The 15,383-nt window shown below is 33.0% G+C and overlaps 1 protein-coding gene across 1 annotated transcript; it reads right to left on the bottom strand.

Annotated features, from left to right (window-relative positions):
• Positions 1-1,479: 1,479 nt before the first annotated feature.
• On the bottom strand, positions 1,480-11,794 carry LOC121985101 (zinc finger CCCH domain-containing protein 8-like). The gene is made up of 12 exons (XM_042538381.1): positions 11,388-11,794; positions 9,953-10,200; positions 6,687-6,746; positions 6,495-6,593; positions 6,319-6,378; positions 6,042-6,251; positions 5,822-5,859; positions 5,683-5,729; positions 5,438-5,571; positions 5,300-5,353; positions 2,639-2,782; positions 1,480-1,932 (listed from the first exon to the last, which is right to left on the bottom strand). The coding sequence occupies exons 1-12, from the start codon at positions 11,692-11,694 to the stop codon at positions 1,780-1,782; spliced, it is 1,554 nt and encodes a 517-aa protein (XP_042394315.1). The 5' UTR covers positions 11,695-11,794; the 3' UTR covers positions 1,480-1,779.
• Positions 11,795-15,383: the final 3,589 nt, after the last annotated feature.

Here is a 15,383-nt window from a genome sequence, read left to right as displayed (position 1 = left end):
TTAATTTATTATTTTTTTCATAATACTTATATTTTTCTCAATTGATTTTTTTAAATTTTATTTTTTTATTAATTTTTTTAATCAATTTCTTTATCAATTTTTTATTAATTTTATTTTTTTTCAATAATTTTTTTACATATTTATAATCTTTTATTTATTTTTAGTTTATATTTAAAACTAAAAAAAATACTACCAATTAATAATGAACACATTCATAACTTAGGAACAAACATATTTTTTTCAAATGAAGAGTACATGTAATAATACAAAAAAAACATAAAAACATATAAAAATAGAAATCTTAATCAATATTGCCTCCAAATTCTGCTCCCGATGCGTTTGGTGGTGGTGCACCTATTACTTCGCACCACAAATGAGCGCGTGTCCTGTAACGAGTGACCCATTTAAAGGGAGAGAAGATTATGACATGTGTTAATAGTTGGATGCGGGTAATTTAAGTGTCAAATTAGGAATGTAATTTAAAGGAAGGAAGTAATTTAAAAATTATATAAAATAAAAAAAATTAAAAATTTGATAAAAAAATAATAAACAAAATTGATTAAAGAAATAAAACTAAATAAATATTTAAAAATTAAAAAAAAAATTAATTAAAAATAAAACTAAATAAAAATTAAATAAAATTAAAAAAATATAAGTATTAATGAAAAAATAATAAACAAAATTAATTAAAAAATAAAACTAAATAAAATTAAATAAAATTAAAAATATATATAAGTATTAATGAAAAATAATAAATAAAATTGATTAAAAATTTAAACTAAATAAATTTTTTTAAATATATAAATTAAATAAAAATTTTAAAATATATAAGTATGAATGAAAAAAATTAAAAATAAAACTAAATAAAAATTTAAAAATATATAAGTATGAATAAAAAAAATTTAAAAAAAAATAATTAAAAATTAAAAATATCTAAGTATGAATTAAAAAAATTAAAAATTAAATTAAAAAATTAAAAAAAATTAAAAAGATAGAGGGTAGAATGGTCTGCCAGGGAGAGAGAGAGAGAAGGGGGGGAGGTTGCGCATGTCAGGGGAGGGGGGAAAAGCAATTTGCATAACTCGTCCCTCCGCTGTCAGATGGGTAGACAGCTTTATTAGAATGGACAGGTGAAGAATTTCATATAGATAACGTACCCTCAGAGGGAAAAAAACTTCCATTCATTTCCACTTTAACCATGGGTTATAAACGGACCCATTTATCTCCATTCATATGACCGGAGCGAACATTATCATCTTTAACTATCAGTTCCAAATGCCTCGATCAGTGCAACCAACCACAGGTCGAACCAAGTATGAATCAATCTGTCTGTGCCTAGCTCGCTGTATCAGGCCAACTATGACTAGCTGACTCGATTGCCCAACTTATCAGACAGCTCAGCGTGATTAGCAGACTATACTTAAAATAGCAGTCAAGCTTGGTTATCAAATCAAGGTCAACCACAGGATACAATCATGATACCAAAAACCCATACAGGTAGCAAAATGGATCGACTAGTGTTTCACAGTTTCAGATTACAATCACAGATACATACTCATGCAATGCATGATATAGCGAGGAAACAAATGTTTTAACAGCAGATAGTGCCACAGAAGAAGGGGGAAAGGTATTGACAGGTAGCAAAACTTGCAAAGACAAATCTGATACACCCAGTGATTTTTTTTCCTACCAGTTCACATCATCGAGCTAATTAACTAGAGACAACAGTGAGATTTCCAGAGAAAACACGTTACTGTGACCGTATTCCACTACCTACGTTCATTTTTCTTCGGCGGCAGCAGCCTCATTTCCACTAGTCGCTTGAACAGTTGCCAGAGCTATGGCCTCACCTGGAGGAGGGTGGTCAAATCTGCATGCTGCAGCAAATTTGCATGTGCCTGTCTTCATGTAGAATGCACAAACAGTTGCGCCCTGCCAAAAAGCAAAGTTCATCAATAAGGCACTTCACCAGTATTCAAGAATTCTCATGGCGTAAGTATTTCTAAGTTTGATATTAAAAACAAAATAATTAACCAGTAGCACAACAAAGAATAACAAAAAAAGTAAATATTAGAATCTTTAGTATAATGACAATCAACCATTACTGAGAGCAAAGAATGATCAAAGTTAAGTAGAAAAGCTGCACTCTTTATGGCTTTCGTTCAATAAGTCATTTATTTGCAATGTAGTTCGATTATACATTTTTCCATGGATCTAATGAAGTAGATTGTATGCTAACAAGTACCAATGAGCAAGAAAAGACGCCCAGTATCACTTCATAGTTCATACAGGCTTGGGTAGGTAATCCTTAGCCACACAAAAAGAGTAGCTTGTTCTAAATTTCAGTGTGAGACCTTGTTAATAAACAACTAATTAAATCTAAACTCAACCAATTACAAAATAGAACAAGTTTAGGGCAGGTAAAATGGGAGACAGAAGTCAAAAAGTTAAATCACAAACATAAAATAGTAAAAACTCAGAACTAACAAGGTATATGAAACCATTAATAGGCATCTGAATATGAAAGATAAATAGCATGAGAGAAGCAATTGTCAAAAGTCTAAACTACATAAACAAGCAGAAAAACTTTTAAAAAGCTTCATAGCGGAAGAGCAAAATGATGATTTCACAATAATACCTGTCTTCTTGGTAACCCAGCAAGAGTAAGCTTTACAGTTTGCTCAGAAGCCTGATGTAATCCTGAGGTTGGCGCTGACCTGTTAATAGGGTGGTGAAACTTGCATCTGTCTCCAAACTTGCAGACTCCAGTCTTCATGTAGTACTGTAACAAGATAGCAGGCCAATGTCAAAGAAAGTAAAACAGCTTCGACCAAAGAGCTAAAATCATGATCATTAAAGCACCAATGTGAGTCAAATGTTGACCAGAAAAACAAAAAAATAGTGATCCTAAGAAACAAAAATAAACTAGGCCAAGATGGATAATTGCTACTAGCCATCGCGCACACGCGTTACGTGTGTAATATAATGCATAAATACACATAAATTATATAAAATGAATATTTACTGTAAACAACATTATTTAATGCTAGTATGATTTATTCTATAAAAATCTTAATCCGAAAACAAAGTAGAAATTAGGTTACCTCAAGTTATGTAGCAAGAATGCCTTACATCATCCGAAGAACCGATGAGATAACTAATGAGATACAGAGATGGATAGATGTGACTGTGATTTTTTTCTCAAGAATCAATGAGATATAGATGGATTGATGTAGCTGTATCGATATGCAAACAAGCCGAAACAGATGAATTGATGCGTTGTGATATAACAAGGATAAGAAGTTGTAGCAAAAATTGGATAGAGAAAGGAAAGGAGAGAACGATGAAGAACCGATGAGCATTGAAATTTGGTTATGTATCTGTAATTTGAGAATAATAACTTAAGTGATATTTGGTTAACCTACGAGAAGCACATATCCAAGGGCATGTGCAGTCAATATTCCTTTGAATAATTTTTTAAAAAATATATATATTGATAAAAATGCTTAACATGTATATAAGAAAGTGTACTAATCAACTTATCCATTCACTAATTCCTCATAAAAATAGGTAATCATGTAATGAAAAGCACAAGAAATATAACAAAGTAACAAATTACATAAAAGTATCCCACGATAATGTGAAGATATCATCTAAGTAACAAGCATATAATTAGACACATGCAAAACAAGTGTTCATTAACGTAACAAGTTATCACAACAAATGTTTAGTTTACAAAAGTATCTCACAATCAAGAGGAAAAAACATCTTAAAAAAATTCATTAATTCAAAGGGGACAAGGACAGGTGATGCTCAAAATTTTCATTTGATATGGTTCAACTCAAGCTGATAGCTGAATAGGTAGCTTCGAACCATTTGATCTCACCCACTAAAGCCAACCCCATATTTGGAATCACATGTGGTATAGTATATATGTAATACAACTCACAACAGATGACTGCATATGCAACTGTCTAGAAGGGTTTTTAATGTAGAATCTAAGCCAACTCATAACTTAATGCATTGCATGGCACTATTTGATGAGTTACCGTGCCATGTCATAGTTGACTAAATTATTTATAAACACAACTCGTTAAAAAACTTTTGAAAAATATATTAATCTATTATAAATTGAATAATTTTAATAGATAAAATATTAAAATACGACATGCAGTCTTTGAACATATCCATGCCATCTCTTCCAATCTTCTCTCATTTTATCCATTCAATTAACTCTATACTATCATCTTGACATTTTCATCTCTATTATATTAACTTTTTTTCTTGTTGCTTTCAAAAAACAAAATTGATTCATAAAGTATGGCGAGCCATATCTAATAAACTTTTTCTTTCAGCCTAAGAGGGGCATGACTAACAACACTAGAATCCAAGAGCTACTCTCCTTTTTGACCATTTATTCTTTATTCTTTTAATAACGCCTTCATCAATTAAAGAATTTTTGTTGATTAATATATCCAAGATATATAGAACTCTTGGATCTGTCCATGTTATCTTTCTCATCCCTCTTATCTAAACTACAATTCACATATTAACTTTTGGTTCTAATTATCTTAAAAGGCTTTTGTATCTAAAATTTTCTCCACTATTCAACATCAATTTAAACTAATTACATTGTAACCAATTAGCAAAATTTCATCTACAAATAGCATTCACCAAAGAGAATCATCTTGAATATCATTTAATACTTTCTCCAATACTGATGTAATAGGTAATCTTTGATGTAAAGGTGCTATAGGAAAATCATCTGTTACACTCCAGTATCTGTAACACTAAGTAACAACAATATCATACATTTTTCATTGTATCAATATAGTTACTATATAATTTATTTTTCAATAATAGTTGCCACAATGATTGTCAAGGGGATCTATCATAAATTTTTTTCCAAATCAATAAGATCATATTCAAATCCTTCTTTTCTATATATTTTTACATTAGTTGTCTTATTCAATAAATAGCACTCTGATTGACTTGTCATGTGAAGATAATAACTTGAAGATATAATCAAAAAATGTAATCATAAGATTTTCTAGACTAGATTTGTTATAAATTCAAAGTGTATATACAGATGCATTTAAAAAATGCTAACTCAAAGGCATCAAAATATGTTAGAAATGCATTATTGCATCTAAAAGAGTATAGAAGTAGTCCAAGGAGCCGAGACCATAAAAGTAATTAGGACAGGGAACAGAGTAGCAATGGTTTAAAATCTAGATGTTGTGATTCCTATCATACTGTGGTTCATTACAAAGTCTAAAAGAAGGTAAAGTTAACGTACATCACATTCTATTTCCCCAGGCCTTTGAGGATAGCTAGTCGGAAGAATACCAAGCTGCAACAACAACAAAAAAATGATATCTCACACATGGGACTAAATAGCAACATGTAGAGACACATCAGTTCATCCTATTCTTACTGATGTTTGGGCAGTCTGCAGATCTATATTTTGAAGAAAATTAGCAGCTGGATTCAAGACTCCAAGTGAAAGACTAGCAGCAGCAGCTGGCAGGACAGTTGGTGCCAGGCCAGCCACTAGTGATGGATTAATTGCTTCGTACAAGGAAAAAAAACACAAGAAAAAGATTAGTTCAGTGATTTTGTAACTCAAGAATAGGCAAACTTACCTTGAAAAGTACAGGCAAATTTCTTTAAAAAGCATACCATTTCTATCTGGATGATTGAAACGGCAAGTAGCACCATATTTGCAGCTGAAAGACAACAAAAACAATGGTTGAGTTTTCCTTCAGAGAACCAAGATTGACACCAACAGAAGCTGCAACTGCTGAAAGCAGGAATTTACCTTCCAGTTTTAAGGTAAAATGGGCAATCTGCCTCTCCCTACAACACAAGAGAAAAAATAATTACATGCTATAAAGATTAGAGCAGGTTCCTATTCTTTATGCAAAACAAAGATCGCAATTGTCCTGAACAACCATCTGATTGTATACAAAATTAAATAATGAACCTCAATATTCAAAATCATCATGTTGCAATTCATTAGTTTTATTTCAAAGTATTACCGGTCGAATAGGCAATCCCTTTGAATTATGCAATAAAGCAAGGGTGACTGGGATGTGTGTGTTTGACAATGAGACATCAACAGTTGCCTCCACATGCTGTCCTAATAAGTCTTGCACACCATTTTGTTCATTGGATTGCAACTGAAGATCTTTTGGATGATGGAATTTGCAATTTGCTCCAAACTTGCAGCTTTTAGTTTTCATATAAAACTGAAGCAGGGTGTATTTAGATTAACCACATATCAATTTACAAAAGATTGCAAATAAAGCAACTTACCGAGCATACAGGTTCAGTTGGTCTCTCAGGCAAGGTTGAAACATCAGTAGTTTCAGCACCCTGCAGTTTAGCAGAGTTCCCATATGAAAAAGAAATGCAGCAAGCAAGATCAAGGAAGAGTACACTTGGATTAAAATAATTTTCAAAAGAATCAAAATAAATAAAATATTACTTACTCCTAAAGATACTTCATTTGCAGAACCATTTAAGTTTTCATTCGGATGGTTGAACTTGCAACGGATTCCAAATTTACACTTTTGTGTCTTCATGTAGTACTACATGTCAAGTGAAAAAGGAAATATATAACAAAGATATTTCAATTACAATTGAAGCAAACAGAAATTGGGTATATATCCAGAACTACTAACAGGACAATCAGGCTCTCCTGGTCTTTCTGGAAGAGATTCACTAGTGGGGACAAGAGGAATCTGCAGAAAATAACATTGGAAAAAGAAAGAAAATACACAATCTAATCAATAAATGCCCAGCGAGAAATCTTTCTAAGAATCTAAAGATCAAATAAAAGCTTTTGGACAACATGACTAACTTTCCAACTTTCAGAGGGTCATCACAAAAGAATCAAACTCAATAAATGAGATATATTGCATCACTATAGCACCAAGTATGGTTCATAGGAAAAATAAAAATAGAGATGGGAAATGTGAAAATAATTTCATTGAAATAATAAAGAATAGATATCCAACAGTATTATTACTCAGACTTGTGCTCGAGTATCTAACAAGGGTATGGTTCCAACAGTCAAGCATGTGAAATTTTTTTAGATGAGGATATAAGAATTTGTTGAAAAAGAATCTAAATTTAGAACACCAGTATAGGGACATAACAAATCTTTAAAATACAAAAATAGCTAAATTTAATCTATTAACTTAACAATATATATTAAGTTATATGGTCCATTAATGTACATCCAATTATAATGTATATAATTTAAGTCAATGGTATTAATCAAACCCTAATTCATGGGATATTATAAGTCATACAATAGCCATTCACCCTAATAATTGGTGTTATACAACTAGTAGCTTAAGTGATATATGTTATGTACATAACAATATAAGTTACAAATTACAATAACTAGCACTTATAATTTAAGTTAATATGACTTAAATTATTATAATATAACCTTTTGTATCGATTACATAACTTATAATAATTAATAACTTACATGATATAATTTATATGACCATAGTCCTCAACCATTTAGGCCATCCCCTAAATGCGAGCAATGCAACACAGCCAATCTTCACACAACTAATTCCTCTTCCTTTCTCAATAAGGCAATCACTTGACACCACCTCCCCCATGCAATGTCACCAACACTGAACTTCTCTCCCTCCCCATTCACAACACCAATGAAATGCTTGCAAAGCCAAGGTAGGCAAACTTTCTCAGTCACTTTTCCTCCCCTTGCTTTCACAGATAAGTATAATTGCTCAGACTCTTTTTTAATACTCATACTGTGTCATGTCAACACATGTACAAGGGGGGATATCCACCGAGTTCAAGTGACAGAGTAAATCCCTATCAGATAACAAAGAGCGAGACAACAGGAAGAGAAGAACCACAAGTACATCGCTCTTTCCTGAAGGCACATCCACTACACTGTTTCTGGTACAACCAGAAGGAAGGTTATCCTTGAGACTTCACTCTTTCCTACTTCACTACCCTTGTTCAGCACACAAGGGTTTCTAGAGGTTATCCATTGATAACTTCCAGTTTCTATTAGTATTTCAAATACCTCTCTGATGGTACCCACTCTTCTGCTGCTTGTATGTTGGCCTGCTATGGATTTTTAAAGCTTAAAAGGCTTCATGTAAAAATTAATCTCTTTGGCTACTAGTAAGTGAAAAATTCTAATAAAATTCTGCCAGTATAAGGTAGTAACGTAAATTCCTTTTTCCACCTTGCCTTTAGAAACTACATAAATCAAGAAAAGATAACAAAATTGAGATGCAATAAATTTTAAGGTTGAAAACATTCTTTCAAAAATTGTTTTTGAAAGGGATGTTCACAGCAGCAGAAGAATGTAGCTTGCTTCTTGCATGGGTGAACTCCAAGTAGGTCATGGGCATTCTAAACCAAAATCCAAGATCTAATTTCAATTGGTTAAAACTCAGTCCATCAAAGGACAGACCACACTATACTGTAATGGCCTAGGTAAGTGAAAGCCTTTGCTTTTAATTGGCTGAAAATGGAGATTCCAAGAGACTGTAACAAAAACTACACTGTCATCAGCTAGGTAACAATATGATCATTTGAGAGAAACAATTACTTCAGTATTATAACAAGCGCCTGTGGGCAACAAGTGGATTAATTGATAATAAATCAGCAAGCATATAACAAACTCTTTATTGCAAGAATAAAGGACGTGAAATTGTAACCATGCAATAGGAACAACAGCTAAGGATATCAACGATCTTGTTCTGAATAAAGGTTGAAATACTTTTTCAAATAGCTTATAAGATGCAATGTTATAAAATTGCTCAAATTGCACAATCATTCACGTATGATAAATGAACATGGTAAGCATTTTTAAGATGTTAAATATTAGGCATAGTGGCATACTCTTCACAGCATAGGCGCTCATGCCTCATTGCTATAGTTACTTCCTTTAAGAAACAAACTCTAGATACTGAGGAGATCCTCAAATCATCCAGAATCTAGGTGAATATGCAAACTAAGTTATCATTAGTCCTTGTATAACAAGGTATTAGTAGTGCAATTAATAAGGCAACCCCATCAACAGACACGAACATAAACCTAATTGCAGGATAATAGCTTGTTTATGACCCAGAATGTAGATACTTGCACAGAGACAGAAAAGTCCACTAGATATGATCTTAAAATAATAAGCATTGGAGTAAGTGCCCAACATATGCATAGCTAGTACACATACAATAAGACTAAGAAGTTATATTGAGAGTTTTGTGAAAATTTTGAAGGAAAAAAAAGATAAGGTATATGTGATTCATGTTGCTTAACATCAGAGTTCAAACTTTGATACTTGAGCTCCTCATTTACCCCCTTTGTATTTATGTTGGATACCAACACACAATTTCAAGTGGCACTTAACATTTCTATTGGTCACATGTAAAAAAAGTTTACAAAGACAATTGGATTTGCACCCACATTGAATATCTGAGTCAGAATGATATGGAGCTGATGTTTGCTGCTGGTTTGTATACATCATAGAATTTAAAACATTAAAAGTTCCTCCAGCAGAACTACATGACTGTACTAGATTAGGATGTCCTAGAAAGAACACAAAAGCTGAGTTAACATATAAGGCTTATGAGTACTACATTCACAGAAGAATTTTTTTAAAAAATGCAGATTGGTGCTATATTTATTCACCTTAAACAATAAAAAAAGTCAACAGGAGTCAATCATTTTCCTTGGAACTGAGGGTCACCCTAAAAATTCATTCTGAGCCTTAAACGATTATAATCGAAGACTCCAATTACATATATCTTCTTAACCAAAATATATAGAAATTTTAAAATAAATATTGACAATGTAATAAAAATAATCAAACCGACATATGCCTATGTGTAAGAACGTACACTAAATTGTATTTATCATACAAAATCATAATAAATTAACCAATTATCACCTCTTTCCAGTCTGGTATTCCACCCTCAGGAACCCAAAAAGGGTGGTCAAACTTGCAAGCATCTCCAAATTTACAGGTTCTTGTCATCATATAGTAAGCACAATCCTTTTCTCCTGGTCTCTGAGGATATATAGGAAGATTGCTTCCAGTTTCAAATCTAGGGCGTTTGATCAAAGAATTTGAAGAAAATAAAGCCTCAGTTTCCCCAAAACTGTTATGACTTCCAAGAAGTGTCTGATGGTAGAAAGCTATATATACATAATACAAAAAAATAATATAAGACACCAAGTTTAGTATATGATATACTTCATTAAATTATGCTTATATCTCCCATTACATCTAATTAAATAATAAATGAAACAAAATTTTCAAAGAAACTTTTAGAAAGGTCAAAGTACTGATGGAAAAACATAAGATAACCTAAGTCAGAATTTCACTTATCTAATTGCATTATGTACATAACATAATAATCTAACTTAAATCAGAAATAGTAATCAAATATTTATGGGAGTAGATAACTAGCAATTAAGAGAATACAGTGGCAAGTAGGGATCAAATAAACATAGTGTATACACGAATAAGATACATTCAAGTTTAATATAAAAACATACTGGATAAGGAACAATTCTTTAGCAAGCTTCAGCAATTAAATGTATTTTATCTAGGCTACTAGAAGAACAATTAGCAAATGGTGCGGCATAGATTTAGATACCAATAGAGCCCACCGATACTTGCCACCCAAGAAAATACTAATACTAGCAAAGTAAGAACCAAAAGGTCTTTTTTTCTTTAGCAACACAGTTTGGAACATGATATCGCTTTCACTATCCCAGTAAATATCAGTCCAATCGATTATGGTATAAACTAATTCAAACCCATGATTCCAAGAGCATTTTGTATATACAGAAACAATCACCTTTTATATTCACAGTTTATATGTGCTGAAATGATATGGAACCATTGTTGAAGGAATATGATGAAAAAGTCAGTTAGTGCAATAGTAATAGTAATAATGTTCCCTTTCTTATTCAGCACTAAGCTAATTCACTAAATGTGTTCTAACAAGTTAGTAATATGTGAAGATGCCTTTAGTGGATTTTGTATGTTTTATGCTACCACTCTGAGAACAGAAATGGCCAGATGCTATGGAAACACATTTAATTTCATGCAAGAAAATTTTGCAGCTGCCGGATATTACTACATCTACCAACGGAAAGAGAGAAAAAAACAATATTCATTCTGCTTTGGGTGATGAATCACAGAGTATAAGACTACAAAAGTAACAACCTTTGGCTTACTGATAATAAGTGGGTCTACATTACCGTATTAATGCAGGTTTCGCATGTAATCTTTTCCCAACAGTTGTTATACAGGTATTAGAGTTATTAAGCGGCGTCAAAATGAAAACCATCATCGTAAAATAAGATGTCCCAACCTTCCATAGAGCGCTTGGTTCCGGCGAGTAGAGAAGGATCGTAGGCTGAGGTTCCGTACAGCGATGAGGTGGCCGCCGAGTAGTTGCTGGAGGCGCCAAGACCCTGCTTCGAGTAGACCGCGGCTAGCTTGTCGGCGTACAAGGAGGCCGTGTCGGTGGCCGAGTAGGTCTCGACGCTGGGTAAGCGTGGGGACGTACGGTAGGCGTAGATGGAGGAGAGGCCGGCCCCGTCGTACGCGCTGCCTCCGTAGCTTGAGCGATAGCTGTCACCGATCCCACCATAGCTGTAGGTTTGCCTCGACGACATAGCGGAGATCGAGAGATCGCGAGCGAGAATAACAGGATTAGGGTTTTCGCACACACTCCTGACCTACAGTTTCGACACCACCACGAGGGAATGATTGGATCTAAATAGAGAAGAGAGAGAACGATAAGAATCATTTTAAATCCGGCCCATTAGTTAGTTAGGCCCAATCATCTCACTCATCGTCCCGTTAAACACGACTTTAATATAGAAAAAAAAATGATTAATAAGTCCCGGTAACGTCGAATCTGGTTTCATAAAAAATTTTCACCAGTCTGAATATAGAAAAATAGACGAAATCTGAGATTATTGGTCAGTACCTTCAAATCCTAATTTCCATTATTTAAGAAAAATTATGATGCATTTGGAGATAACTCAAGGAATATGTTTAGTTCAAATTATCATGTATAATTTTGATTATGTAATTATATGATAATTACATAATCAAAATTATGAGAAATAAAACATAACCAAATATTATTTGATTTAATCTAGATAATACAATCAAAATTTATTTGTTTGAAGGTTTTAATGAATAACCTAGTTTAATATTTTACTATATTACCTTTAGTTATAAAACCAACTATACATAATAATAATAATAATAATAATAATAATAATAATAATAATAATAATAATATATTATTATTATTATTATTATTATTATTATTATTTAAACTCTGCATTTATTTTTTACTTTTTCTTTATTTCTATATATTTTTTTATTTTGTTTGTTTTTTTTGATGTTTTTTATTTTTTTAGTTTTTTTGCTTTTTTACTTTTTATTTTTTAAATTTTTTTTACCTTTTTTATTCTTTATTTAAATTTTTTTTTTTTCGTTTTTTTGTTTTTTTTTATTTTTAAATTTTTTTTTACATTTTTTATGTTTAAAAGGCTTTTTATTATTTTTACTTTTTAAAAAAAAAATATTTTTTTTAAGTTTTTCCTATTTTTTTTATTTTTTTCTCATTTTTTATGTTTTTTATATTTTTTATGTTTTTTTGTAAGTTTTTTATAATTTTTTTTTTAAAAAAAAATTATGTTTTTTAAAATTTTTTTTTTTCTTACATTTTCCTTTTTTGTCCTATTTTCTCTTATCCGAGGGTATTTTGGGTAAAAAAAATTCGTTAACCCCAAAATCAAGAAAAACCTCAGTTTTCTGAGGTTTTTCGATTCCTGGTTGCATGGCCCTTTTGCTGACGTGTCGGGCTTGGAACATTACTCGGGAATCGTCGATTACCTAAATCAAACAGGATTTTTGTTGATAACCTTGGATGGATAACCAAAGTTATCAAGAATAACCCCCAACCAAACGTACCCAAAGTCATATCTTCTTCTCCTCTGCCACCCACAGGGTCGAGATATCCTCCTTGAGACCCCGCTTAGCTTATTCTTGTGTGCATAAGCCCCCTATAGCAAAGACTCTCCTGCCGAGCTAGTTTTCTTCGACTTCAACCTCCAACTATTCCTGACAATCACAGTCGTCGTACTCGACTGCCAGAATCTCCCCCGACCCGACATTCAAAGATGAGGGAGACACCTAGCTAACGACCCGACGACATGAAATGTGTGACTCAACCATCGCCTCATCTGGGGTCGGACCTCTCTCGTGCTTGGCCAACCGACTTCCTGACCTACGCGCGTGTGGCAAGCTACATGGCTCATGCGACAGCTCGCGTGGGGCAACGGGTCTGAATACACGGATATTCACTCACATCAGCTATATAAGGTTCAGCAATGATAGGTGAAGATGTGGTTTTCTTCTCATGCGTAGATGATGCTTTTCTCTTTGTGTCGTTTGCACTTCTTCTCACACACACCCACGAGCCTCTTTCCCTTCAACTGATTTGACCATCGGAGAGGTCACGCCGGCCACATCGACACCTGCTGACCCATGTTGATTCATAAGACCTCGAATCTCGACCAATTAATCAAGATTCACAAGATCTTGAATCTCAACATGTAGGATTGTGGAGATCTATAAAGGGTGAATATTGATCTTGTTGCTTTCGTCCTTTTCATCATTCATTCGTTCTTTTTATAGAGTTTGTTGTTGTAACAGAAATAAACAAAGAACAAAGCAAAGAGAGAAGAGAACACATCGATTTACTTGGCCCCTAACATCCTAGGATTAGTACATCGAAGGCCTATGTATGGGAGGTGGTCGTCCACTGGTGTTCTCCAGATGCCTTCCGTAGACGGAAAAACCTTCTTACAATATTAAAATGAAAAGCACTTAATCAAACACAAATTCTCTTTTTGGCAAGCTGATCTAGAAGTCCTGAGTATCACACACCCCTTCTAAAGCTTCTCCAATCGTAAAGCTTCGCAGCGTGTTTTTTCGAGCACATTGTAGGAGAGTAGTAGAAAGATTGATGTCTTGAGCTTTGATCTTCGAGGTTCTTTTATAACACTTGTTTTGTCTATCGATCTTGATCAAATTTGATCCCTAAGATCAAGTTTATTGTGACCCATGATCTTATCATTATCAGATTGATCAGTCTACAAAACCTCTTATCGATCTACCGAACTATTCAGTCTACCGAACCCGTTTGATCTACCAAACCCATTTTTCAGTCTATCAAAATTTTTCGATCTACCAAATTTGTTTTTAGTCTACCAAACTAGTTTTTTAGTCTATCAAATCAGCTTGAGTCTAGTTCGACTGAAGTTAAGTTCAATTCACTCTAAACTTGTTCTAGTCTCGTCTATTTGCGTTTGTATGCTTTATATTTTACTTCCAACTTCAGGTTCTTGCAAAACAATATACACAATACAAGCAAGCATACAAGCTTAATCATGCAAGTCTACCTGACTTACTAGGCTTACCTCTTACTTAGAGTTCACTACTCTTAAGACTTTACCACCTAAGATTCATTCTCTTATGATCAAACTTAATCTTATAAGTCTACCTGACTTACTAGGCTTCTTGCTTATCATTTCTCCAAAACTTCTCACTACCTAAGATTCACTCCCTTAGGATTTTTCTTTATCAAGCATCCGGTCATCTTTGACCTATTTGGACTTGTCACTTATCAGGCATTCAATCATCCTTGACCACCTAGATTTTCCTTTGCCTAACATTTGGTTCTCTCTTAAGATATTCCCTTACCAAGTATCCGGTCACCCTTAATCTACTTGGATTTTTCCTTGTTAGTTATTTAGTAAACCTTTGACCTCACTAAACTTTACCTTTGCTTACTTCCAAACATCAGGTCCTATTTAGATCAACTATTGGTCAAACTTGAATATACATAGGTATATTATTAAACATCGAAATTCTAGAAGCTGATTGCACCAACAATCTTCCTCTTTTTAACATTTAATAATACTCTTAAGTTAGGCTTGGCTCTTATTTTTACCAAACTGAGAGGTACTGGATTTTTCTAACTCAAGCATTTCTCTCCCCTTTGTTATACATCAAAAAATTAATTACCTAAGGCTAACCTTAGATTTTATACCAACAATCATAATGGTTTCCTTGGGTCAAAAAATACTCTCTCTCCCTTCTTGAAAGATAATAGTATTAAAAACAATAGGGTTGGTAATTTCCTTCAAACTCGACGAAAGATCTGATATCTGACCCAAATGGAGAAGACTGGTATGAAGGAATTTTTAGACCTGATTAAATAATCAGATAATTGGGTATAGGTATTCGCGTAATCAGGTATAGAGGTGGGTCTAATATAATT

This window comes from Zingiber officinale, chromosome 5B (genome assembly GCF_018446385.1).
Source record: "Zingiber officinale cultivar Zhangliang chromosome 5B, Zo_v1.1, whole genome shotgun sequence".
Lineage (NCBI taxonomy): Eukaryota > Viridiplantae > Streptophyta > Magnoliopsida > Zingiberales > Zingiberaceae > Zingiber > Zingiber officinale.
This window is presented reverse-complemented; position numbering and strand designations above follow the sequence as displayed.

Coding starts and splice junctions, on each gene's coding strand:
- LOC121985101 (XM_042538381.1), bottom strand. CDS start 11,694: ATGTCGTCGAGGCAAACCTACAGCTATGGTGGGATCGGTGACAGCTAT. Junction 6,747..9,952: donor GAATACCAGACTGGAAAGAG/GTGATAATTGGT, acceptor TATTTTCTGCAG/ATTCCTCTTGTCCCCACTAG. Junction 2,783..5,299: donor CTGGGGAAATAGAATGTGAT/GTACGTTAACTT, acceptor ATCTTGTTACAG/TACTACATGAAGACTGGAGT.